The sequence below is a fragment of the Misgurnus anguillicaudatus genome, chromosome 11 (assembly GCF_027580225.2).
Source record: "Misgurnus anguillicaudatus chromosome 11, ASM2758022v2, whole genome shotgun sequence".
NCBI lineage: Eukaryota > Metazoa > Chordata > Actinopteri > Cypriniformes > Cobitidae > Misgurnus > Misgurnus anguillicaudatus.
In genome coordinates, this window is record NC_073347.2 from 5,460,163 (window position 1) to 5,485,535 (window position 25,373).

General features: G+C 38.3%; 1 protein-coding gene across 3 annotated transcripts in view; it reads right to left on the reverse strand.

Moving 5' to 3' along the window:
* Positions 1-7,905: 7,905 nt before the first annotated feature.
* The window catches only part of tp53bp2a (tumor protein p53 binding protein, 2a), a 44,680-nt gene continuing 27,212 nt past the window's right edge, over positions 7,906-25,373 (reverse strand). For 2 of the 3 annotated variants that reach the window (XM_073872918.1, XM_073872916.1), the window contains exons 7-18: positions 23,338-23,519; positions 23,090-23,254; positions 22,666-22,846; positions 19,964-20,074; positions 19,720-19,841; positions 19,059-19,425; positions 16,866-17,599; positions 14,835-14,973; positions 14,026-14,158; positions 13,053-13,219; positions 10,163-10,362; positions 7,906-8,718 (exon numbers count right to left, since the gene is read on the reverse strand). In XM_073872918.1, coding sequence (XP_073729019.1) covers positions 8,677-8,718; positions 10,163-10,362; positions 13,053-13,219; positions 14,026-14,158; positions 14,835-14,973; positions 16,866-17,599; positions 19,059-19,425; positions 19,720-19,841; positions 19,964-20,074; positions 22,666-22,846; positions 23,090-23,254; positions 23,338-23,519 — 2,543 coding nt within the window. In that variant the 3' untranslated portion in view covers positions 7,906-8,676. The remainder of the gene's footprint in view (positions 8,719-10,162; positions 10,363-13,052; positions 13,220-14,025; positions 14,159-14,834; positions 14,974-16,865; positions 17,600-19,058; positions 19,426-19,719; positions 19,842-19,963; positions 20,075-22,665; positions 22,847-23,089; positions 23,255-23,337; positions 23,520-25,373) is intronic. The other variant, XM_073872917.1, reaches the window with a different exon arrangement.

Below are 25,373 nucleotides of genomic sequence, written 5' to 3' on the forward strand. Positions count from 1 at the left end.
GCTTTTTTATTTGATCAAACTGATTAACTTGGGTTACTTATGTACATGTTTTTCATATGCAATATCAAACCCTTGACCTTGGTATAAAATACTGCGAGTTAACGTAGTAAATTCAATCAGACACAATGTTAAACCTGATGCTGTTTGACTTGAAGCAGTGCATTCCGGTTAGTATTTTTGTCCGACTTCAGCTGGCACTGCAGGCACGTGACTGTGTCATATGGTTTCTAAGTACCGCGAGAGCATTTCGAGAGTAGCCGGCTAGCTCAGCCGGTGCAGCTTCTCCAGAGCGGCTGCCCGGAGTTGTGATGACATAACAGCTTTACGTGATTGATCAAATTCTTCAGTCTAATTCACTTCATTTGCGATTAAAAACAAGGAAACACGGCGCACACGTCACTACGGCAAGCAGCAGGTGTCCGGCTTGACGGCTCCGTCTTCAGTTCCTCCCTCGACTGCAAGTGGCAAACCTCGCCGATCGGTCTGCGCAGCGCCGGATGAACTCGAACACACCTATATAGTAGGTGAACAGCACTACTTCTCGTACTCTTTGCGTACTGTATGTCAGGAATTTGAAACGAAGAAGAACCCAAATGCGGACGTGATGAAACACAGGACTTTATTAAACAAACAGGGTAAAAAAAGGAAAACAAAAACCCACGAGGGGGCAAACAGAACAGGGCAAACACAAATCAAACAAAATTACACTGAACACTATTACTTAAACAAAACACGAACTGGAACATAAGATAAATATACTGCAAGACTTACTGTAGACACTTATTACCAACAACATGACACAGACGAACCCGCACTGGACAACAAACACAAGAACTCTTAAAAAGGGAGAAAGTAAATGACATACACCTGGAAATAATCTTAAGTAAGGGATCGGGGAAAAAGTGACGAGACCCGGGAAATGCATGGTCAGAATAAACCAATACTAAAACCACGCATCTCCCACATAAAACATTGTACTGTCAGAACCCTGCCATGCTGACTAGATCTAAATACAAACAAGGATCTGGCAGGATTCTGACACTATATAGTATGGAAGTAGTAGGTTTGAGACGCAGTCAGTTTCGGATGCCTGCATTGCCCAGAATCCTCTGCCCCTGCAGAAATAACCAGCATACCAGCAAGACCAGCATATGTTGTGTTTTGGTGCTCGTTTGCTAGTGAACACCAGCTAAACCAGCATCAAACCAGCATCAGCAACAGCATTAGCACCAGCTAAACCAGCACCAAATCAGCATTAGCACCAGCTAAACCAGCATTAGCACCAGCATCCCATGCTGGTCATACCAGCATATGTTGTGTTTTGGTGCTGGTATGCTTGACCACCAGCTAAACCAGCATAGACCAGCATAATTCCCATGTTGGTCCATGCTGGTTTGATGCTGGTTTTTTCAGCAGGGGCCTCCGTTGCTATGGAGTCTGAGCCAGTCCTCTTTGCAATTGAATGCTTCGTTCTTCAATACACGTAATTGACATGGATTCTTTCATTGCGTGCAAATCACTGTCTAGGTAATTTACGATGGTTTAACCCTCAAACGGTCCTTGGGGTCGTCTATACCCCAGCCAACATTGCAAGGTGGGGCCCACATATGGGCTTCCAATGTGGGCCCTATATGGGTTTGTCCATGGGTTCCACTATGGCCCCACGTGGGTTGCCCACATGAATTTAATACATCACAAAACATGAAGGAGGTGCAATATGAGAAATCAAATTAAAAACTTTAAAGGTTCAATATATATATATAAATACTTTATTGTCAGTTTATAACAATACAATGCTAAAATAATCATGAACATTTCAAAACTGCTAAGGCAGGTAATGACTCTTAAAATACTTTGAACTCAAAAACAACACAAATATTGCTCACTGTTCTGGAGATGGTCTTAATTCTGGTCACCAATGAATCTTTGCTCAAACGTTTTATTAAGAACTTCCAAAGCATCCACAGCCGAACTCATTAAATGTCCTTGCACGTTTGCTTTGATTCATCACTGTGCAGTCCATGAACTTGCACCGTAGTCCCATGGGCTTTCTATCTGGGCCCTATATGGGTTTGTCCACTGGTTCCACTATGGCCCCACGTGGGTTGCCCGCATGAATTTGATATAGAAACAAAGTGGGGCTAATGTGGGGCCCAGCTGGGCCACACACATGGGGCCCATATTGGCCCCACCTAATGAAGCCCACATTATTTACCAGGGCCCAGTATGGATTTTTAATGGGTACTGGACTGGTCCCTTATTATGTAATAATTACACTTTTAATGCTTAATTGTAATTTACTTAAATAATATATTTGTTTTAAATTGAAAACCGATAAAAGCAAAATAATTTCAGTTCTGTAAATATCAGATTTCAGCATAAATATTCAACAGTTTATTCATCTGTAACATCACAAAACATGAAGGAGGTGCAATATGAAAAATCTAATAAAAAACTGTAAAGGTTCAATATATCAAAATACTTTGTCAATTTATAACACTTTCAATGCTAAAATAATGCAAAACTGCTAATGCAGGTAATGACTGACTATTTACACTTAAAATAAGCATTGAAAGAAGTCAAACTCTTAAAATACTCGAGACTCAAAAACAACACAAACATTGCTCACTGTTCTGGAGATGGTCTTAATTCTGATCATCAATTAATCTTTGCTCAAACGTTTTATGAAGAACTTCCAAAGCATCCACAGCCAAACTCATTAAATGTCCTTGCACGTTTGTTTTGATTCATCCCTGTGCAGTCCGTGAACTTGTACCGTAGTATTACATTTTCTAAAAACACAACTCAGGATAAATTACAAGTGTAACAGTTGTGAGAGACTCCTGCTGCTCCAGTAGAAACCATAGACTGGTAGAAACTGTATCCTTGCACCTGCCCTGAGTGTGAATTCTTGTAGTTTAAATGTTTATCATCTTTATAGTTGTAATTTTAAAAGTCTGCCTATTTTAGCAAATATTATTTAAAATATTACATTATATTATGTGAAAAAAAATCACAATTAAAAACATTTGAAGCAGGACTACTTTGTCAAGCGTAATGTGTCGTAGCAGTGAGCAGATCGTAATGAGGTCTCCTTATATGAAACACCTGACTCCACTAATCAGACTCCTTTCAGAATGTTTGAAACATTTCTTTAATTAACACACTCACTGCATGAAAAGAGGTGTATCCGTACTAGGAAACTCCTGTAAACACTACTGATTTTCGGAAGTATCTACTAGTTCCACTGAGGGTAAACTACTAATTCCACCAAGTTAGGAAACTCCCGTAATGATACCAATTCGGATGTATCTTGCTGAGGGGATATCCCCGTGGTATATGCAGCCATTTGTTGCCATGGCAAATAATCCCACTGAAGATTTTGTCAGGGGACATTTTCACACCTACAGAGGTACTGGAATTTCACACCTTTGCACAATTCTAGTGTCCCCATTGGTGTTTAATCTCAACACTGATTGGTTGCTTTTAAAACCCCCTCCCAAAACTCTGACAACTATTGGGACAGTACTTTGAAATTTTCCAGTTGAGATGATTTGATTGGTTACACTTTGTATTAAGCCCAACCCAAGCCCTCATAGCTTAGTGACTTGATTGGTTATTTGCCTGCTCTGCAGATAGACTACACCCCCCCCCCACTATATACTACTATACATCCCCAAAACCCTTAAAAAAATAAAAACTTGAATTGAGTTTGAAATGTTTATTTAATAAATAACTGAACAATCCACAATTCTCACAATCACAAAATAATATTATACACAAATATTAAAAGTTGCATACATAAACAACACTATTTAAACTCATAAATATACAGACAGAGAAAGCAATATTAGATTAAAATAAAACAAAATAAAAGCAACAATGAAAACTACATTCAAAGCAGTACAATGTAATGTAGCAGTGGCGGCTCGTGACTGCTCATCCGAGGGTTGCACATTCAAAATAAGTGTTCGGAGTGTCATGTGTGTTGCTTGTGTTTTTAAAATGTGTGTTTGTAAACCACGTGCATCACGTGTTTAGTCAAAACACGTGATGCACATACACGCACTCGACACGCAGAACACACATTTTGAAATTGGGAACCACACAAATGACGGGCTATATACATGTTCTGACAAACTTCGCATCAAGTGCTCACAAAAAAAGAAGTCACCAGCTGCCACTGTAATGTAGTAAATATCTAAATAAAATGAACAACAACTATATATTGATCTTGCTTTAAGAAATCAGTCCTACACTGCAAAAAATGACTCTCTTACCTAGTATTTTTGTCCTGCTTTCAGTAGAAATATTATTTAAATTAAATTGCTTTTTCCCGATGAACAAAACGACCCAAGAAAACAAGTCTAGTTTTAGACAAAATAAATAAATAAAATACACACACACAATTTAAGTGAATTTGTGCTTAAAACAAGCAAAAATATCTGCCAATGGTGTGAGAAAAAAAATCTTAAGTTTTCTTTTTTCTTAAAAACTTAATTAAAACACAATTTTCTCACCCCATTGTTGGATATTTTTGCTTGTTTAGGCACAAATTATCTTAAATTGTATATTTTTGTCTAAAAACTAGCCATATTTTCTTAGGTAATTTTGCTCATCAAGAAAATACATCTTGATTTAAGAATTTTTAGTTTTTCCTACTAAAAACAAGATAAAAATCCTAAATTAGAAAGTGATTTTTTGCAGTGTAGAATCAATCACAGAGCTCTGTCTTGGAATACCTCAAACATTTCTCACTGTAACACTGTAATTTCTTACATTTAAGAAAACCGGTTGCATTAAACCATTCAAGTTTTAAAACACATAGATTTGAGCACTGTGAACCCAAGTCCTGTGCAATCACGCACCCACATTTAGGTAGTGTGAACTCAAATATAAGTGCATAACTGCATGTGACTCAATTTAAGTTCACACTACCTAAATACAAGTGCACAACTGCACAAGACCCAAGTTCACAGCACTCAAATGTATGTTCTTTCAAAACCCAATGGTCCAAGGCAACCGATGTCCTTAAATGGTTTGAGTTAAGTTAACTGTTAGGTTTTACATTGTAAAGCATATACTTGTCAGCAAAGGTAACGTTGATGCACCCTCATCTGGACAGACATCTCTTTGGAGCCCTTTGGAAATATAAAAGTACATATAAGTATTTGGCATAATACTAATACACATATACATATACAGATACACACACACACGGCAAATTAAAAATGACATATAATTAAAGTTGTACATTTTAGAAAGTTTACATTAAACAGTACAAAGATACAACAATATATGATCAAAGAACTTCATAATGTCTTCATAACTTCTTACTTGATTTTCTGTGTTGATGTCCTCAGAGTCTCTGTGTTGTTCTGCAGCTTCATTACAGTAGACTACTTCATTATAGTTGTCTATCAAACGTAATCCGAGACGTTCATGTGTCAAACACAACTATGCAAAAAAGCATTTTGGTATGAATCAACATTCGCATACAGAAGATATAAAGATTTAAAGTGAACAATTTAACATGTGTGCTTAAAAAGGCTAGAATTTTATGATATTATCCTACACTACACAGGGAATATGGATTTTTTTTTTTCAGAAAACTTCCTAAAATAGATTCAAGCACTTTCAATGACCTGTATCTATGTATATATATTTTCAACAACTTCCCAGGGCCTTGATTTTTCCCCCCAGATTCACAAACTTTCAAGGATTACAAGGACCTGTGGGAACCCTGAAAATAAAAAACACATACTTAACATCACGATGGGTTCTAGTGTTAAGAAAGCGCTGTACTTCCTATTTTCATTAAAACAATCGCATCCTAATGACGTAAGCGTGTACAAAAGGTACAGTGTGAGTACATGCTTCTGAGGAAGTAGGGAGGGGGGACAATCGCGCTCGGGCACAGTTTGGTTGAGTTAGGTTTGAGTCCAAAGTGGGGGCGAAGTGCAGCTCTGCATGCACCACATATGTTACTGTAAATACAGGTGGGAATGTTCACATGTTGGAAGTATTTTGGAAGCATAGTCTGTAGATTACAATTGTAAAGTCACCTGCCAAATTAAAAACAGCATCGGAGAGAGTCGTCTCTAGCACGCTAACAGTTTTGATATAGTTGTGCTTTGCAGTTGCATGAAGTGAAAATCTTGACTGTATGAAGGACACTATTTGAAGTATGAAGTCATTTTGGCGAAGGTGGTGATCCCTTCGATGCAGACACTGAAGCTTATTGATCAATGGACTTTCCTGCAGTATACATTCAAATCTTCTAAAGCTTGGTTCAGAGATCAGTCATAGACTGCTCTTGAGTGGCCTGTACGGTCTTCAGATTTGAAAGATTTAGTGAAATGAAAGCAGTGGAAACGTGAAAACCAAAGAAAATAAGTGAACTGAGCTTTATCGAGTGAGAAGTAAACAAGTTAATATTGCAGTAGAAAGGTGACAAAGCTTTAAGCATCTACAGGTAGGGTTTATTGGAGGTTATAAAGATTCGGCTCAAAATTTGACCTGGGGGTTGAATAATCTTGAACATGAGTGTTTAGAGTCAGTTTGATTTGTTTTTCATTTTTTAAAAACTTTACATTCTCAGAATCACTCAAATGTGTATTAATAATCTTTCTATAATAGTTTGGTGATGCCTCTGTTGAATTGCTTTCATAAAATGTTTCTCTCTGAAACAAAATGTCTCGCAGGTATAAAGAAGGGCTGAATAATATTGATTGCAACTGTGCACACATACACAAAATATGGATGATAGATGGGTGATTCTCACGAAAACGGTTTTAAAAATGTCAAGCATGAAAATGTAATAATTGCTTAAATTTACTTTTTTTCCCACCAGATATTGAAAAACAAAGTCTGGAGTAAATGGGAACATTAATTTAAAAACTTTTATTTATCATTTAACACTTTTTGTAACATAATTTAAAAAATTAGTCCTAAAAACTCATTACCGCAACAGTCAGAAAACATCAACACTGACATATTTTCAAAATGACATGACAAACCTGAAAGAACATCATTTGGAGATTCTGCACATGCATTTAAAATCAAAGTATTATGCTTCTATTAATTAAATTAACATTTAATAAGCATCTGTTGCGGTAATGAGAATCAAAATGTCGTGTAAGCATTCTGACAAGACAATATTTCAAATTAACTGTAAAAAAATGATCTTACCTGGTAGCCATCTTGAAGTAACTGGTCCATGTGCTTGGTCACTCAAAATCAAACTTTATTAAAATTCTGTATGTGTGCTTAAACTGTTCTCAAAAAGTGTTGCGGAGGATGAGAACATCAGGCATGGACACATCATTTTCCTAATTTTTCTTCATTATTATTATTATACATGAATATTCAATAAATATTTTTTCTGTCATCTAAAGTAGTCTAGCAAAACATCCATTTATTTTTTTCGTAATATTTTTGTGTTAATTTGATTAAATTACAACATAACGCATGTTCAAACACAGCCGGACACATTGCGGTAATGAGAATTTCAGCAGAAAATGAGATAAAATTTACAATTATAAATTCTTATGTTGAAATCACACATTGTGCAAGGTAGAACACAGTATTGTGTTAATTCTGATGCTTTTTATACATTATACACATTTATTACACATTTTAAAGCTAAAATCATTAGTTCCGTGGTGTTTCAATGGTTTCGTGAGAATCACCCATATGCACTATTTTTTGTTGACCTGTTACAGTTGGTGCTACTGAGCCCACATGCAATGCCCAGGTGTCAGTTTTTGAGCACGTTAAGGACCCCAAAACGCTATGCCCCAAATTATTGGAAATTTAAAAAAATAATAACAAATTCACAACTTAAGGAAAATTATAGGGTCCTTTACACTTTAAGTGCTTGGGCCCTTATAAACAAAACAAGACTTTACGATCTCAAATTTATTGACGTTAAATATCATGTGCAGTATACAACAGAAGTGAAATAAAGAAGAAAAATATAAAATAAAAAGATTGCAAATAACTGGTATTCCACTTATCAATAAGATAAGGATCTTATTTTGTGCAGTAACAATAAAGACAAATATAATCCATGACGTGTGAATAAAAAAAACCCTTAGTGTGTGATTTTATATCCAGTTGCTGCCCACATACGCAAGCGTCTGCGCATATATTTGGCATACTGAAAGTCTAGGGTGTTGTAAAACATGATTTTAAGACTTTTACACTACTTTTCAATATCTCTGATGATTTCCTTTATATTTAATTAATCTTAAAACGTAGCCAAACATTGATTACAGATATGCAAACGCTGTTAAACTGTCCACAAACCATTGCATTGTAGTTTGGCATCACACTATGCTTATAATGTAATCAAAACAGTCTAAGTTTCAGAATACCCAACACAATAACTAGCCATTTGGATAAGCACAGACTTTATTATTACAGATCTACCTAAAAGTAGAGGTTTAAATGAAAAGGTAGTGATACACAGACCTGTTTGTTTTAACTTAAATTGTGATAAACAAAACACAATGACATGGTGACCATCCCTGTAACATTAACATTTGTTAAAAAGTGTTTTAAAAAAGACAGAAACACAATGGTCCAAAGAAGACCTTCTTCATAAAGAGGTTTTGACTTTTGGTCTGTATTGATGGTGGAATGGCAGTGAACTTTAAGTCTCCTTTACTTCAATTAAGCCAGCCTTCTTTGACGGGGTTTAATTCTTGGATACAACTGTTGAAGATAAGCAGAAGTAAAACTGTTACACACGTTGAATAGCAGTGCCCACTGCTTGTGGAATTTAATAAAATGCTATATCTACAAACCATCACATAAATGCAAACTAGGGTTAAAGTGATAGTTCACGCAAAAATGAAATTATGTTATCATCATCATCTGTTGAACACAAAAGAAAATATTTTGATGGTAACCTCACAGTTGATGATACCCATTGACTTGGAATGCATGGGAAAAAGAAATACGCACAACCGGCGCAACGTCATAGAATGTCTCTGAACAGGTTCACGCCCACTTTTGGGGGAATACAGACTAGACCTTCCATTGACTTCCATTCAAAATAGCGGAACAAAGCAACGTTCGTACACAGCCGGCAGGCGTAAATAACTTATGAAGTCACTCGGATTGGGCATGTTGGGTAGTTATCTGTCCACCCTGCCTGCCATAGAGCGCGAAAGATACATTAACATATTTAATTTGATCAATATAAAAACATGTCTCTTTCATTCTCACAGCATCAAATTTGTGTAACAACGCTCCCTATTGGCCAGAGGTGTCTTACCCGGACATTTACTCGTACCTCATCGAGTCAACAGGGAAGCAAGTGAATGATGTTACTTCGTATTTGAAAGTTACTTGGTATTTATTTATTATGTCTTTATATTTAGAGTAATGAGGGCACTTTTCCGTCAAGTCATACAACTAACTGGCTTAGCGATTTTCCAGCTATCACTGGATGGCGTTGTTACACAAATTTGACGCTGTGAGAATGAAAGGGACATGTTTTTATATTGACCAAATTAAATGGGTTAATGTATCTTTCGGGCTCTATGGCGGGCAGGGGGGACAGATAATTACTCAACATGTTTAATTTGAGTGATTTCAGAAGTTATTTACGCCTGCCGGCTGTGTAAAAACGTTGCTTTGTTCCGCTATTTTGAATGGAAGCCAATGGAAGAGCTGCTTTTCTATCACCCAAAAAGGGGCGGTGACGAAATTTACAGTCAAGTTCCCCGATGTCCGGTATTCCGTATACTGTGGAAGTCAATGGGTTCTGACAACTGTGTGCTTACCCATCATTTTTCAAAATATCTTCTTTTGTTTTCAACAGAATAAATAAACTCGTACAGGTTTAGTACAACATGAGAATGAGTAAATGATGACAAGAGTTTTATTTCTGGGTGGGGCAACTATTCCTAAAACGCACACAAAGTTTCAAACCAATCAGACCAATTGCAGAGTTGAAAGTTTTCAATTATTGCATCCCGTTTGACAAAATGTTGTGTGCATCCTCAAAATCCCATGTTATTCAAGCATAGATATTGCATTTAAGAAACATAGATAGAAAAGTAGTCAGTATGGGCCATTTAAATTATATTTTGGCTTTTGTAGTTAATTATGATGCGACATTAACTACACATGAGCATGACATGTCACTCACCCCCAGCAGATTTCTTGGCACGTATCCTTCTCTGTCACCCATGGATGCCCACCACCAATCAGTCTCCTCCTCATCATCCCTGGAGACCACAGTCATGCAGTCACCCTCTTTGAATGACAGTTCATCATCCTCGTCACTTTCATAGTCCCACAGACCATACACCACCCCTCGGTTCATGATGCCCATCTTTTCCTGGACACCTGAAAATGTATCAATCATATTTCAAACAACAGAACTGATTTTTTCTATTAAAACAACAACACACAGCAGGCAGTTTTAGTTCAATTAGTTTTAATTCTATACAGTTTAATTTGCTTCTTTATAGTTTGACTATTCATCTATTCCTTGTGACTTGTCCATTGGACTGCTTAAACTAAATTATAATTGTTTTAAAGGCACACTCCACTTTTTTTTGAAAATATGCTCATTTTCCAGCTCCCCTAGAGTTAAACATTTGATTTTTACTGTTTTGGAATCCATTCAGCTGATCTCCGGGTCTGGCGCTAGCACTTTTAGCATAGCTTAGCATAATCCATTGAATCTGATTAGACCATTAGCATCACGCAAAAAAATAACCAAAGAGTTTGGATATTTTTCCTATTTATAACTTGTACTAAGACTGACAGAAAACTAAAAGTTGTGATTTTCTAGGCAGATATGGTTAGGAACTATAATCTTATTCTGGCGTAATAATCAAGGACTTTGCTGTAACATGGCTGCAGGAAGCGCAACGATATTACGCACTGCCTGTAAAGTAGTCCCCTTAGTATCTTTCAATAGCAGGGGATTATTTTCAAGCGATGCATAATATCGTTGTGCAATATTTTTAATATGGAAAATTAGCATATTTAAAAAAGTGGCGTGTCCCTTTAAAGGAATAGTCTACTCATTTTCAATATTAAAATATGTTATTACCTTAACTAAGAATTCTTGATACATCCCTCTATCATCTGTGTGCGTGCACGTAAGCGCTGGAGCTTCGATAGCATTTAGCTTAGCCCCATTCATTCAATGGTACCATTTAGAGATAAAGTTAGAAGTGACCAAACACATCAACGCTCCCCCTATTCAAGACGAGCAGTCACACGAGCAAGTTTGGTGGCACAAAACAAAACATAGCGCTTTTCCAAGCGGACTCAAAAGAGAAACTATATTCTATGGCGCAATAGCACTTTTGGGAGTACTTTGACTCGCCTGAAAAGTCCGCTCCCCTTCTCACTCTCATAATGGGTGAGGGAGGGTGTTACTGCGCCGAGTCGAAGTACTCACAAAAGTGCTATTACGCCATAAAATATAGTTCCTCTTTTAAATCCGCTTAGAAAAGCGCTACGTTTTATTTTGTACCACCAAACTTGCTCGTATAACTACTCGTCTTAAATAGGAAAAACGTTGATGTGTTTGGTCACTTCTAACTTTATCTCTAAATGGTACCATTGAATGAATGGGGCTAAGCTAAATGCTATCGAAGCGTCGCAGCGCGCTCCAGCGCTTGCGTGCGCGCGCACAGATGATAGAGGGATGTGTCACCAATTCTTGGTTGGGGTAATAACATAGTTTAATATTGAAAATGAGTAGACTATTCCTTTAACACAGCTCTAAGTTAAGTTTGGACTTTGCTGTGGTTGGATGTATCGATGCTTGATATGTTGACATGTTTTAAAAGTCTTTTATTGCTAGTGCCTTGTTCTGAATGGTGCTTGGGCACTGAAAATAACGCCAGAGATGCCAACAGGCTGACTGAAGTTATTAGGAAAGCAGGCTCTGTTTGCTTAAGCCTTTAGGAGACAGGAGAATATTATCCAAACTGATGACCATCATGACCAACACTTCCATGCCCTATATGCTTGCTGAAATGAGAAGTACATACAGCAATCGATTGATCCAGCCCCGATGCATTCATGCATTCAGGATTTTTTTCCTTTTAAAGTACCGGCACCCGTTTACTTGTATTATATGAATCACAGAGCACTGGGGTTTCTGCAAAATATCTTCCTTATTGTTCTACTGAAGAAAAAATGTCACCAACATATTGGATGGCCTGAGGTTGTGTAAATAAATATCAATATTAAAATTTTTAGAAACCCTATCCCTTTAATGCAGTAATTCTAAAAGTGTGGTCCGCGGACACAAACCTCCCCAGTGGTCCGCCAAAAGATGACCTAAACTAGGCAAGTGTTTATACAATCGCCACTTATTTAAGTAGATTTTTAATGCACTTGTGAAACTGTGATATTCTGTTTTAATAACGTAAAAATGGATCGGTGGCTAAACCAAAGAGGAGTCAAAAGAAAAGATCAAGCGGCAACTGAAAGCAGCTAAAATCTATTAGTTTTGTATTGTACTAGTTTTTGTTTCATGTGTAAAATCCCTGTTATTTAAGTGATTTTGGACATTAAGGGGAAACATTTTTTTCAGCATTTTATTGTTACCATAGTTACAACCATAGACTTCAAATACCCACCACCTCAGTTTTAAACTCTTTGGAATGGCATTAAGTGGGACATAGGCTGTTACAGTATGTTTAATTGCAGTTTTTTTCACATGGGCAGTTTGTTGTTCATATTAAGCTGCAACTCATTTCACATTTACTTTTTCAAATGAAATAAAATTCATTTAATAATTTCTAAACATGGCATTGCATTTGTGTTTAAAAAATTAGTTTTTGACTTAAAACAGTTGCATATTAAACTTAAATTTAGCTTATCCTTCCTATTATGTTGTTTTTTGGGGGCGTATTAGAGTGAGATTTTGTTAGGTGGTCCTCAGAAAAAAATTGGAAGATAAAGTGGTCCTTGGGCTGAAAAAGTTTGAGAAACACTGCTTTAACGTAAGTGCATATGAGCCAGAACTATTACTGAATGAACACAGAAGCAAATAAGTTGTTACACACCATAAAGGAACTGAGAGCACTGAGCGTAGCCTTCCTCCATCTCTTCACATTTATCAGCTGCTGTCTGCAAATCGCTGTAGGTCATAGCAAACACAGCTGCCCCAGACTCCACCAGGAATTTACACACCTGCACGTTATTACAGGAGGCTGCACAGTGCAGAGGGGTCCTACGATTCAAACACACAGTTCAATTATTCCACCAAGCACATCTGTAGATTTATGAAGGCATAACTTTAACATAATTTGTTGTTTCAACATGCATATCCAAATCCAGATTTTAGGGATACATTGCATGATGACTTAGTAAACGGTACGCAGGTCGTAGCAGCAAACACACTGTGCATTGATCATGCTGAATTTTTGACACTGTCATAAAACGATCATAGGTCAGATTTGGGAAAACGTCCGTTTTTGAACATCTCTCACTGTACGACACAGGACCTCTGATTAAGAGCCACAATCACAGAAATCGCTAGGATTGATTCACAAATTTAGTGGGAATGCATCAATGTATCGGTCTATGATTCATTGCTAGCAGAATAAGCTTTAAATGACTGAACGTATGCAGAATATTTTGGGCAGAGGTCAGTTTACAACAATTTAAAACAAGTTGGAAAAAGCAGAAGCATATGTATCTGTCACTATGTAATTCTAAATAATTGAATATCGGTTGTCACAGAAATGTTGTATTAGTGGATTCCTAGTAATTAGAAATGAGTGTGAATTACAATCCTCTCAGCAAGTCTTTAGGGTGCGGTTTACATTTTTGCATTCTCAAAAGTTGAAGTATTTTCAACTGGCCTGGGAAAAAAGTGTGCGGCGCACTCGTTTTGAGCGTGATTTCTCTGTGTCTACTTTCAAAATAACGTATTTGCATGCACAAAATGTGAACCACCCCTTATGCATTAACTAAACTCAACTCTTCCCTTTAAAATGTAGTACAAAAGCTAAGGCCTGCCCTAGTCATACTCACCAACCGTCGCTGTCAGCTGCATTGACATTGACTCCAAATTGCACCAAGAATTTGACAATTTCTGTATGACCTGCACATACTGCATTATGCAGCGCTGTGATGCCCTCATCATTAGGCTGACTTGCATTCTCAACCTGTTTAAATAAAAACAATTATACATTGTAAATATTATATTACAGCCGTATTATTAATTGTCAAATGTAGAATTGTATATACTGTACGACAAAAGAAAAAAAACATTTTAACTAGTAGGGGTCTCACAATAACATTTAAACACTAGATATTTTCACATCAAGAAACATGAATCAATGTAAAACTACAGTTGAAAAATGTGTAAGCACAACAGAGCTTGTTAATAATAAATTCTTATTAGTAAATCAGAAGACACCATGGTGGTTAATAAACTTCAACTCACATGCGTTCAAACTATTTTTGGGAAAGCTATCACTGTTACCATATAAACCCTCTGATACGTGTAGCATGAATACGTGCAGCCAGCCATGAGTCACCGTGTCCCAAATGTGTGTCTGACTTTATGTGGCGCTTAGGTGCGTCTTACTCTACGAAAACTTATTTTATTTGAATAAAAAATATATTTCCCTTCATACTTAAATTACTCAAAAAAATATTAATTATCATGCTTCTTAAACACAAAACGATTTTTGTTGGACATATTACCGCTTGGTCATTCACCTCTCACCGTTAACTGAAATTGTGATAAAATTTTAATTACAGTTCACACACAAACATACACATTCTGGCACACATTCACAAACTCAATATAAAAAAAAAAAAAGAAAAGTAACTTTCCTCGTATATGATTTTCTGCACCAGATCAACCTCTCCCTCCAGAGATGAGTCAAGTAACAGTGCCAGAGGGTTGAACCGCACTCGCATGCCATGGTCAATGCGCTCGGATCCAGTTTTACGCAGATTTGTCCTTTTACCCTGCACAAACAAGCCAACTTTATCGGACGTATCAGGAGGATGTATCACCACAGGATTCTCTTTACAAATGCAACAGTACATTGAAAGACTAGAGCCAAAAGCTGAACATTTGTACCTATATACAAATGTTAACCTTTGTAGCTTTATTTTTTATCTTTTAGTCTACAAGAAAAATTTACTGATAATAAATGCAGAGTTTATAATCTTATCAAACACAATGAAAAAGGGAAGAGACTGAGTGAGTGTGAGAGAGAGAGAGAGAGAGAGAGAGACATCCATAATACTTAAATTGAGACTTCCTCATTTCCTTGCTCCTCGGTTCGGGCTAGAGGATAAATCTCACGAGATGTTGGGTTAAGGGTAAAGTTTGGGGGTAGGATTATCATCAAAAACACCGGTTCTGGTTAGATAGGATACAGCTATGGACTAAATCCCATGAAATTTTGGGTTTAGGTTTGGGGGTAGGATTAGAATGAAAACAGCGATCATTCGGCAAGATTTCAAAATTTAAAGAAGCCAAAGGAGCTCCCCCATTTTGACATCTTAATTCCCTAATTGAACAACAATGAAGAACAAAAAACAAGACGCGAGTCGAAGACAAAGATATTTAATATTAACTAGATGTGTCACTGGTATTGCTATAAATAGGGGGTATGGCAACGGTCTGAATAGCCAATCTAGTCCAGCATCCCAGTAAAAAAAGCCAATTGATAAAGAATGGAATTTTCTGGGAGAGGAAATCGACAGGTCTTGTTCAAGCTGGAGGCGTTTCAAATATGGCGGTGCAGGCATACAACTTCCTTAAAAGAAAGAGATACACTGATTAAAATACTATTAATCACCTACCAAGCCTTAAATGGCCTAGCACCTTCGGATCTTAGATAATTAATTTCAGAATACAATTCACCACGTACATTTGCGGTCGCAAAATTCTGGTCTCTTAACTATTCCTAGAATATCAAAAGTGTCTAGATCCTTTTCCTACTTAGCCCCTAAGCTCTGGAATGCTTTGCCATCCGATGTCCGACAATCAGACACAGTCGATCACTTTAAATCTAAACGTAAGACTTTTTTCTTTAATAAAGCATTCACATAATTTGTCTAGTAAATTATACTTATCTCGCAATGATTAGCTTGTACAGAACAAATCATTCACATTACTCGTCTGGGTAATATACTAATGCCGCAATAGCTAGCCTGTTTGGAAACGAGCATATATTAAAACACAACACTGTGTGACACTTGCATTACATGCGAACGGCGCCTACGCTAATAGGATTTTGTTTCTCTCTCCCTGTCTCGTTCTCGAACCCGAGGACATTGAGACAAACAGACCCAGTTCCGGCTGCCGTAGAGGTCAACACAGTACTGATCTACTGGCCTTCCTTCAACATGATGCCCAGCCGATGCCTGACCAACGACCACCGAAGGAACCTGTTAAATCTCCTTATCCGTTTACATCCCATATAAATATATATATATATGTATATCTCCCAAGGTTTTTTCCTCCTAGGACTTTTTTCCCTCCTGGCTAAAAAGTCGGGAGGTATTTCTCCTAGGGGTTTTTTTCAACCCCAGGGAAGTCAGCCGACTTTGGCTTTACTTAGCACCCTCTTGTATACGAGACATTATTAATACGCTCGCTTGTAAAGTTTATTCATAGTCGTTGTATTTTGCTACTTATATTGTCTGTCGATATTTCTGTTTCTCCCCTGCTTCTTTTAATGTAAAGCTCCTTTGAAACAATTACCAATTGTGAAAAGCGCCATATAAATTAAATTGAATTACATATTAAAAGGGGCAGAACTAAGACCCAAAAAAGAAAACGAGGATGCACAAATAAGAAACACCAATAACATGTTATTCCCAAAGACCTTTTTAGGTGCACTTACAGGTGGCAAAGGAACCTGTCCAGTAATTTCTGGTGGCTTCATGCTGAACATGTCTTCTGGAGTATCCTGCTCAGCACCACTGGGATAAGGAGGTGGAGGATATGGAGGAAAGTCTTCTTGGAAGCTCTCCGGGGGAGGTGGAGGAGGGGGGCTAGGTGCCTGGGGAGGTGAAGGTAACATTGAAATGTCAGGCTTTGGGGCTGGGTGTGAAGGAGGTGGAGGAAAGTTGTCCTCTTCTTTTGTTTCTTCTATGGCCATAGACACCAGTGAATCAGAGAGCGGCTGATCTGGTTTAACAAGGGAAACCTCATCAGACAAATGAGGTTCTGTTGCCGCCACTTTCTGCTCTTCTCCAGAAGGACCCACTGTGGTCTCCATAGCAGCCAAAGTGGTCTTCTGGTACAAAAGCTTCTGCATATTGGGCCCACCAGGGCCCTCAGGCTCTGTTATGGAGCTACGTTTCTTGAGTGGCCTCGGCGCATTGCAGAGTTTCTTCCTTAGAGCCTCTAAATCAATGTCACTTTGGTGGCGGTAGGGGTTTGAAATAAAGGGCAACAGTTTCGTGGGACTTAGAGGTCTAGGAATGCGTTCAGTCTCTTGGTTCTCTGAAGCAGGAATTCCTGTACCGTGTCCGATTTCTGCTTCTGGGCCGCTGACCACATCCAGGTATGGGTTATCAAGCTGCTGAGGGTTTTGAGGTTGCTGGCCTGCTGGAGCTACTGGTTTTCCATAGACTGCAAAAACAAGAAAAAAAATTATTTCCCATAAAACTGTATAAAATAGTATCTAATATATAGAATATCCTCTATAGAATCAGCTGTGTCTAGCTTTCTCGCAAGGGTTTTTTTTCCCTCCAAGAATTTTTTTCCCTCCTGACCAAAAAAGCCAGGAGGGTTTTTCTACTAGGAGTTTTTTAACCCCTGGGGAGTCTATTGTTGTAATGCTCACATTACAACAATACAACATTTACATGTATGCATTTGATAAAACTTACACTACATTCAAGATATACATTTTTTAGGGATGTCCCGAGCTGATCGCAAAGATCTGTATGGAAGGTGGATCAAGCATTTTTAAACAGGTCTATATCAGCTGTGTGTATTGGCTCGATACTTATTTGACATCAGTTAAAGGAATAGTCTACTCATTTTCAATATTAAAATATGTTATTACCTTAACTAAGAATTGTTGATACATCCCTCTATCAGCTGGAGCGCGTGCGACGCTTCGATAGCATTTAGCTTAGCCCCATTCATTCAATGGTATCAATCAGAGATAAAGTTAGAAGTGACCAAACACATCAACGTTTTTCCTATTTAAGACGAGTAGTTATACGAGCAAGTTTGGTGGTACAAAATAAAACGTAGCGCTTTTCTAAGCGGATTTAAAAGAGGAACTATATTTTATGGCGTAATAGCACTTTTGGGAGTACTTTGACTCGCCTGAAAAGTCCGCTCCCCTTCTCACTCTCATAATGGTAGAGGGAGGGTGTTACTGCGCCGAGTCAAAGTACTCCCAAAAGTGCTATTACGCCATAAAATATAGTTCCTCTTTTAAATCCGCTTAGAAAAGCGCTACGTTTTATTTTGTACCACCAAACTTGCTCGTATAACTACTCGTCTTAAATAGGAAAAACGTTGATGTGTTTGGTCACTTCTAACTTTATCTCTGATTGGTACCATTGAATGAATGGGGCTAAGCTAAATGCTATCAAAGCGTCGCAGCGCGCTCCAGCGCTTACGTGCACGCACACAGATGATAGAGGGATGTATCAACAATTCTTAGTTAAGGTAATAACATATTTTAATATTGAAAATGAGTAGACTATTCCTTTAACTGAGAGTGCGCACTGTGGCTGAATATGCGGTTAAACTGTCTGCTTTGTGTAAATATGACAGCATCGTAACGAGTGGCGGACGGTGACTTCATTTTCAAGGGCACATGATGCGAAGCTTGTCATGTATTTAGCCCGTAATAAAAAAATATATAATAATATAAAATCATGCTAAAACTTTGTTCTTATACTTAAATTATGCACCTAACACTAAGAAAATCCAGGTATCAGATCTTCCAATCCTTAAAATTAAATGACTCTGATCAGATCGGAAGGGCAAAAAATTGTGATCTGGACAGTTAAACCACAGGAACATGTAACAGTGGAAATGCATGACTTTATCTGAAAACAAAACTCACCACTGATAAAGTTGTTGCGGTTCTGAGCTCTGTTTAATGCTCCTTGTGCGTTCTGCTGCTGAGTTTTGGCAGTTGCGGGCTGCTGCGTGTACATAGAGTAGATTGAACTGGTGGTCACTGTTTGGGGTTTGTGTAAGTCTTTTGCTCCAGGAGGATCTGGGCTGAAGGGGTGTACAGTGGCAGCTAGGGGAGGCTCTTGTTTGGAAGGAGGGGGTAAAGTGTTCCCTTGAGGAAGGCCAGAAAGGGAACCAGTGTGATTGTGCTGAGTGGATGATGTACTCTTCCCAGGGAAGGTCCCAAACAGATTGGACTGTTTAGGTTTACTTGGAACTGGAGGAGGAACCTTAATGGTGTTCTTGACAGCACTCTGATTGTAAGAAGACATCAAATCTTGTCATTAAGCTTTTTTGCATTTAAACAAAGTTTCAATTAGTAGTAAACAAAGTTACTGGTCAACAAATAGTTATTGAAGATAAAAAATGTTATTCGATCATTTTAAATGCTTTTCTTGTGCAGTTAGGTCAAGTAAAATACCAAGAAATAATATGTGCACAATGATTCATTTATATAACCTGGATGCATTACTAATAACACCAAGAAATAACAAATAGTGAAAGAAAATGTATTAAATGAATGAATACAATTTTAAGTGAGGCACTACCTGATCTTTCACAAGGTCTACACTGTTTTGCTTCTTATGCAAAGGAGGGTTAAGTGGTTCAGTGGACTCAAACATTGAAACCGGGCGAACTTTGCGGTCATGGTTAGATGCACCTGTGTTACCTGGTGTGTGGGACAGAGAAAAAAAAACACTTTAATTCATAGCACATTTACAAAAGACCCACACATGATTGTAAACAGTGTTATAAATTAAATATGGGTCTCTGGGGAGTAGGAAGTCACACCTTGATCTTCAGCAGTCTGGGTCGTCATGCGTGGAAGAGTAAACGACCCGAGATTGCTGCCAGGCTTGGCATTGGCTGAACTCCATTGTGGCAACTTTGATGTCAAATTGCCTGAGAAATGCAGAAATTTTTATTTTAATTATAAAACTTCAAACAGTGTTCTAACAAAAGTTTGCGTCATCAAAATATTCAATAGTGACTGGCTAAACCTGGCTTAAATTGAATGCTTATATTAGTTTAAATGAATCTACCTCACAAGGTTATATTATATACATATTATAAGCATGAGCCTCATTTGAGCCTCTTTGTTCTGGTTACTATTTATATACCCTAGAATGAAAAAGCATTCATCAGGATTTACGCCCACTGCATAAAGACAGCACTGCTTAGAGTTAGGGGCCGTGCACACCAAAGCTTTTACGCCTGCGGCCGGTGCATGTTTTCAATTGTTTCCAAAGGAAGCTCTGCGTTTTTCAAATAAGCCAGAAGCTAGCGTTTTTTTCCCACACACGGCGCTGAGCGCACAACCCCTTAAGGGGCCAGTCACACCAAAAGCGCTTTAAATGCTTGCAAACGCAAGGCGCGACGCACTGCCTTTTTAAAAAAAAGAGCAGTGCGACGCGGCTTTTCATATTGCTAAGCAACCACCGAGTCAGCTATCTTGTCAATCAAATATTGAAGCGTGAGCGCTCTTTTGCTGTTAACTGTCATATTAGCAGAAACTTTAAAAAGAGGACGCTTGCTCTGACCTTGTTTGAGGGTGAGAGGTGCACAAACACACAGGAGAGAGTGAGCGAGTGGAGTCCGGTTCTTCAAAGCAACTGTAAACTTCCCTCACCACAACGTAAGGCCCGCCTCTCCCCTCATTCGATTGGACAATGGAAAGACGCGAATGACGTCGGGCGCTTCTCCGCTCTCAGCGCTCCTTCAAAAACGCATGCGGGGCAGGCGGCAAAAAAACGCAAGGCGCTCGGCGCGCATAAACAGCGCGCAAACGTGCCCTGCCCATAGAATATCATTCAAAAAAGGCGCCTGCAACTGCCATAAACGCTTTTGGTGTGACTGGCCCCTAAGAATGTATCCGATCACTGTGCAATTTCTTTTTTCATACTACTAAAGATGAACATAATAAATTGATTAACCATTAACAGAAAGTTAAAAAAAAAGTATTATTATCAGTCTATTAGTTAAACATTAAAATAGTTTGACGCATGTTTAAAAAAATCTACTGCACATATCCATCAAATGTATGTTTTTTTTCAGTCATGTCCCCTATGTTGACAACAGCAGTGGCATTGTCACTCTTTGATCATCTTTTCTTGTGGATAAAGAAAAAACAGATAAGGAGAAACTGCACGAAATGGCCATTTAGTAGCCATTTCCATTGGGGAATGTTTGATGGTTACTAGTGATGCGTGAGTCGTCTCGTAACCCGCGGGTCAGGTTGGGGCAGGTAAAGAAATTGTAACTTTAATGCGGGGCGGGTCATTAAAAACAAAATTAAAAAACAGATATGTTGCGTCTAATTCCCTGTAGCATATATATTAAATATATATTTTTATATTTCATTATGTTCTTTGATTAGGTTAAATTACTTAGGGCTACGTGGCAACGTAACTTGCGCAACGTAACTTTATACCCAAACCTTTGGTGTCACGTCACAGAAGCGCCAAGTAGCTCCCGCTGCCAGCCACAACAACAAAACAAACGTTTAATTAAAAGATGAAAGATGATCTGCGGGGGAAATTAAGGTAATGTTGGGGAATTTGTGAATACAAACGCTGCTTTGTAAATGTTGAAAATGTTTATCATTATCCTATCTCTATATTAATATGACCATGCTGGTTTCTATGGCTCATTCGTGTATGTTGTTGCCAGTTTACAGGGGGAAATAATCTAATTGCTGTTTCCAAACACTTTTAGGCTGAAATAAAGCCTCTTTTTATTTACATTACAAATGCCTAGTATGTCTATTTTAATGGTTGCGGGCGCGGGGCGGGTTGTAAAAATAGATACAGTGTTGCGGGGCGGGTTGGGGCGTGCCAAATATTTCATAAAAGCGAGACCCGTGGGTTGGAAAAACACGACCCGCGCATCACTAATGGTTACCCTACACTATTTGGCCACAGGCAGACAAGCTAAATGTTGTGCCATGTCCACATTTTTTCAGGATTAACTTTTATTAAAGTGGGAAGGTGCAGGTTGCAATTTTTTAAAACTTTTTTAATATAAAGCATTTGGATTTATTAAGGGCTTGTACTTGTTTGCTGATTTTTCATGCAAGATCTGACAACAAGAGTAACACTTGTACCTCTTTTCCTGCGATTTCCTGTTCCGTGCATGCAGAACAAAGAAATGTCCCTGATGTACTTTTACATACACATCATCATCAACAACTAGTTAAGTGAGGTCTTGTTCACACTGCACAGAATTTCTCTAAATGTGGTTGTCACTACTAGGAATTTGTGGGAGTTCATTCAGAAATATAACCTGGTTGTCAATCCCACAAATGACTCAACTGTGTGTGTACATAACAGTATTAAGCAATAAAATGTGAAGTGACAACCAAATGTATCTGCAGTGTCTACATAATGAGAAAGTCTTTTCACATAATTGTTTTTAATATTTTGATCACTACAGAACTAATCATACTAACATGTTAAAATGTCTCTATTTTGGGTAGACACAGTAAACCAGTCTACCTGTAACTGGAGGAGTGCTCCTGTCATGTGGTGCAATTGCTGTGCCTTCTGGGTAAGGGGGTTTAAGTGGGTCCTGGTTAAATGAGCCTCTGGGCATCACAGAAGATTGAATATAAGGACCAACCGCAGCCACACGAGACAGTCCTGTTTGTTGAATCATCTGGCCATCTGAAGGCACCTGCTGAAATTTTTTTTTTTTTTCGTTACAGCCTCATGAATTTACCATAATGGACATTTTGCTTTGTTAAGTTCACTACTATAAAGGCTGTAATGCTTGTATTTTTCATGTGAGCAAAAAGTAAAGTCTTAGGAAATGTGGCTAAAACATACGTGGACAGTTATAGAAAGTGCAAAACTTAAAATAACTTGACAATAATAAAAATAAATAAATGACATTTAATATGGAGGAGAAAAAGGTACGTACAGGAAGATTCTCTTTCTGTTGTAAAGCAGCCTTCTTCTTCCACAAGCGATCTCGCAGTTCATTTACTCGTTTGTCCATGTCAGCCACCTCCTGGTTCTTTATATTCAGGTTTTCTCGGTGCTGCTGTAGTTTAGTATTCTGATCCTGGTTGATATTGTTTCTCAGCTGGTGAAAACAAGCAGAGTATGTGCTTTGAACGGAGGGTTGAGACTTTAAGATTTACACCTCAGATTAATGTCAAATTTTACCTGTAGTTCCCTGTAGAGCCGGTCCAGCTCAGCCACAGAGTTGTGTTTATTATTAACCACATCTATACGTCCATTTTTCAGCGTCTCGAGCTGTTTGCTCAGTTCTTCCGCTTTGGAAACAGCTACCACCAACTCTCTTTGTTTCTGAAGGAGCAGACTGTTCATCTTCTCAATTTCCTCCACTACAGAAAACACACATACAAACTTAGAAAACTGGAATTTACAAAGTATGAGATTAAAAGCCGCTAAGCTATAGCCTGAAAAATCAAAAAAGTAGTTGGAAAATACCAAACAGACAAAAACAAAATGGCCTCGCTCCCCTTTACCTCTCAGATCTGTTGTGTGAATATCGTTCAGAAAGAACTCTTATGCTACGTACACACCAAACGCGGGGCATCGCGCTACTCGCTCTAGATTACTCGCGGAATTTAACTTTGTGTCATGTGAATTTTTCGCTCAAGTTGAATATTATTTTGAATATTTTCAACTTGGGGCGAAGACGCGTTTGAGGCGAACAGCGGCTGTTTTTGCGGTAAACGCGCCGACCATATTGCGTCATTCGCATCGCCACACGCGAGGACTAATCTGATCACTAGGGGTGGCACGGTTCACAAAACCCTCGGTTCGGTTCGTATCACGGTTCTATGGTCACGGTTCTCAGTTCAGTACGGTTCGTGTTGTTATTTTTTTAACACTCCAGAAATGTATTATCTTATTAATGTATTAATTATCCACAATGTAGGATACAGTATTAAAAAAAGTTATATCATGTAATCATGCACAAACTGAATTTGACTTTAAGCACATTATTGGGAACATCCCTGAGAAAAGCCAGGCGAGATTTTGACACAGCGAGAGGGAAGACATTGATGATTTCAACATGCTTTTCATTTATTTGGCAAAAAAGAGAATGTGTATTGCCATCTACATGTGCATTTTTAGCACACAAAGATAACTTGCATTTATCAAAATGCCAAGTTCAGTGTAGCTTTAAGATTTATCACTGAGAGGCTCCTTAAATACTGCAGAGAGAATATGTGAACGAGAGAGAAACGTTTACACCTGTAATATTTAAATCCGTCTCTTTTGTCCACTTTTGACCATTTCTGTCCTGATTACTTTAAGGGGCAGTTTATGTAATAAGATCGCGCAACTTTCACACGCTAGCAAAACGAAACTACGCGGAAATCAGCCGCTTTCGTTTTATCAACGAAAGGCTAAAAATAGCGCTGAATACGAAAAGACGTAAAAGAGTGTTCATTACCTCAGATTAGATAAATGGTCGGAGAGAAGGCCATCGCGTGTGGCTGTATCTATTGTTTTATTTCCGCTGTCATCATAGGTAACATGAAATAAAAAATTTTTCCACACACCAAACTTATATGACGCTGGCGCATCCTCCAACTGCGGGCAGACTTCCTTTTCTCTCCCTCTTGCCATTTCTACACGTAACATGACCGGCAGCACTCACTCTCTACACCAGTCACCTCTTCTTTCGCGCTATTCGCGAAAGGGGAACACGCTATCTGAGGTCACATACAGGGCACGAGGCTACATACATTGAGCATGCCATGAACCGTTGAACCGTACGACACACACGCGCTCCGAACCGAGACAAGCGAACCGAACGGTTCGGATTTTTTTTCATGAACCGTGCCACCCCTACTGATCACGTCTTTGCACTGACTTTGTATGTAATCTACTCATGCAAATCGTTGAACTCATGTCTGGTGTAAACTAGGGTTGTGCCGATAGACGATAGTATCGTGTATCGACGATCTCCAGACATATCGCCAGTGGTAGGCTTTCATGGCGATAGTCATGACGATAGTTGGCAAATGGTTGTTATTATTATCATCATCATAGTTTTATATTAACATCCACATTGCATGCTTTTCCTCGCATGAGAGTTGGTGGGCTTCACTTTACGCGGAGAGCTTGTAGAGAGAGGATTCATAACCTGCACTTAATGTGCGTGTATTGGACTCCTTCTAGCACTAAATCCATCGTGTCATGAGCAGCTGCGCTTCTCTTTG